Source organism: Etheostoma spectabile, chromosome 5 (assembly GCF_008692095.1).
Source record: "Etheostoma spectabile isolate EspeVRDwgs_2016 chromosome 5, UIUC_Espe_1.0, whole genome shotgun sequence".
Taxonomy (NCBI): Eukaryota; Metazoa; Chordata; class Actinopteri; order Perciformes; family Percidae; genus Etheostoma; species Etheostoma spectabile.
The window spans coordinates 24,862,708-24,864,460 of NC_045737.1; the positions used below are offsets into that span (position 1 = coordinate 24,862,708).

The 1,753-nt window shown below is 44.8% G+C and overlaps 1 protein-coding gene across 4 annotated transcripts in view; it reads right to left on the reverse strand.

Annotated features, from left to right (window-relative positions):
- Positions 1 to 1,753, reverse strand: part of brd3b (bromodomain containing 3b) — a 13,424-nt gene that overhangs the window by 4,789 nt on the left and 6,882 nt on the right. For all 4 annotated transcript variants that reach the window (XM_032516604.1, XM_032516605.1, XM_032516606.1 and 1 more), the window contains exons 4-6: positions 1,529 to 1,666; positions 1,206 to 1,350; positions 287 to 456 (exon numbers count right to left, since the gene is read on the reverse strand). In XM_032516604.1, the coding sequence (XP_032372495.1) occupies positions 287 to 456; positions 1,206 to 1,350; positions 1,529 to 1,666 (453 nt within the window). The remainder of the gene's footprint in view (positions 1 to 286; positions 457 to 1,205; positions 1,351 to 1,528; positions 1,667 to 1,753) is intronic.

Here is a 1,753-nt window from a genome sequence, read left to right on the forward strand (position 1 = left end):
CACACACACACACACAAACACACACACGTAGAGACATGTAGAAAGAATCAGGTTAAGAGAGATAGAGGGAAAGACAAAGTTTCACAGATGGAGACAGACAGAAAGAGACAGGGAGAAAGAGAGAGAGACACAGGGACACATACAGACAAGGGTAGCGATACAGATAGAAAAAGAGATGATGATGATGATGATGATGATGATGATGATGGGTACACAGAGAGACAGATGGAGATAGATAGACGGACAGAAAGGTTATCTTTTATATTTTAGGTCACACATCTGTTACCTTTACGACGGGCTGTGCAGACGGCATCATGGTTGCCGAGGGCTGTGGGGCAGAGACAGGAGGTGTGGTCTGGACAGGTGTGGGCGTGGTTGAGATGACAGGTGTCTGAGAGGGCGAGGGAGAGGGGTAGGAGGGGGGTGGGGAGGCTGAGGACTCAGCCTGCTGGCTCACTAAGAGACAAAGAGAGAAATGTATTGTTAGTACTGGAATTAGGAAACACGGTAATATATAAAACACATTTTATTTAAATTCTACATTGACATTTTACTAACAACTAACAATATTGAGATTTCACTAAAGCTTCAGCCTTACCACCTGCACTCTACTACGATTCTATATAGCGCTCTACTGCAGTAATACTATAGAACTGTACCTGTAGTAACAGCAGTATTATGGCGCTTACCCACTGCTGGTACCAGCTCGGCCGCGGTGCCCCGTCCTCCATTTTCCATTAGAAATTTAGTACCGCCTCATGCGTGAGGCGAGCGTGGTTGGTCGTCACAAAGACGCCACAGGAAAGCCATGACATAACGCGACACACACAGAACGTCGAAAGTGTGTTGTTTTTTATTCTCGGCATGGGGCTGTTGAAATTTAGTTTCAAAAGAAGCTGGAGGCAGCAAAAAAACACTGCTTGCTAAACTATTTAAACACGGCGGGGTTTTTTAGGACACCCTCCCTTCTGTCGCTAGCAATGATGATGCAGTGATTAGTGACAATTCTCTGCAACCAATCAGTAGTCTGCAGATTTTCACGTCGCTTTTTGGTATCGCCTCAGCTAAAGGGGCTATTTAAAAAGGTATTCCAGTACTTAATTTTTTCCCTTCTAAAAATTCAGGCACATTGTGCAGACCCGAGCACTACAGTAGTACTCTATTAAATACCTGCAGTAGTAGCCGTGTTAGTTCTGCAGTATTACCTGTAGTAGCAGCAGCAGGTTTGCTCTTGCTCTTGCCTTTGGGAGCTGGAGGGAGCAGAGCGACTTCTTCCTGGGGCATCTGAGCGACTTTTTGCAGAAAGATTTTCTCTAAAGCCTGAGCCATGAGGACGATGTCATCTGTAGGCTGAAACACACAAATAATTCCTCAGCAAAATCTAATGGCAGCCATGAAACCCTCCCTTCTTCCTTTTGTCACCACCTGAACTGATCAGAGAGATCACACCTGAGACTGCAGGTATTGATAAAACATTATTGATTTCACCTTTTAAGCAGAAAATGACATACTGCAGTAACGTGTGTACCTTGTTGTAGATATAACAGTTGGTGAACATGGTGTTGAAGTCCTGCATGGCCTCACTGGCACTCCAGTAATAATTGTTCTCCAGACGTTTCTTGATGGTTCCCATGTCCATCGGGTTCTTGATCACCTTGTGGTAGTCCTGGAAACATGGATGATGTTAGCTTAGCTTAGCTTAGCATAAAGACTGGAAACAAAGAGAAAGAGCTAGCCTGGCTCTGTATCCCAC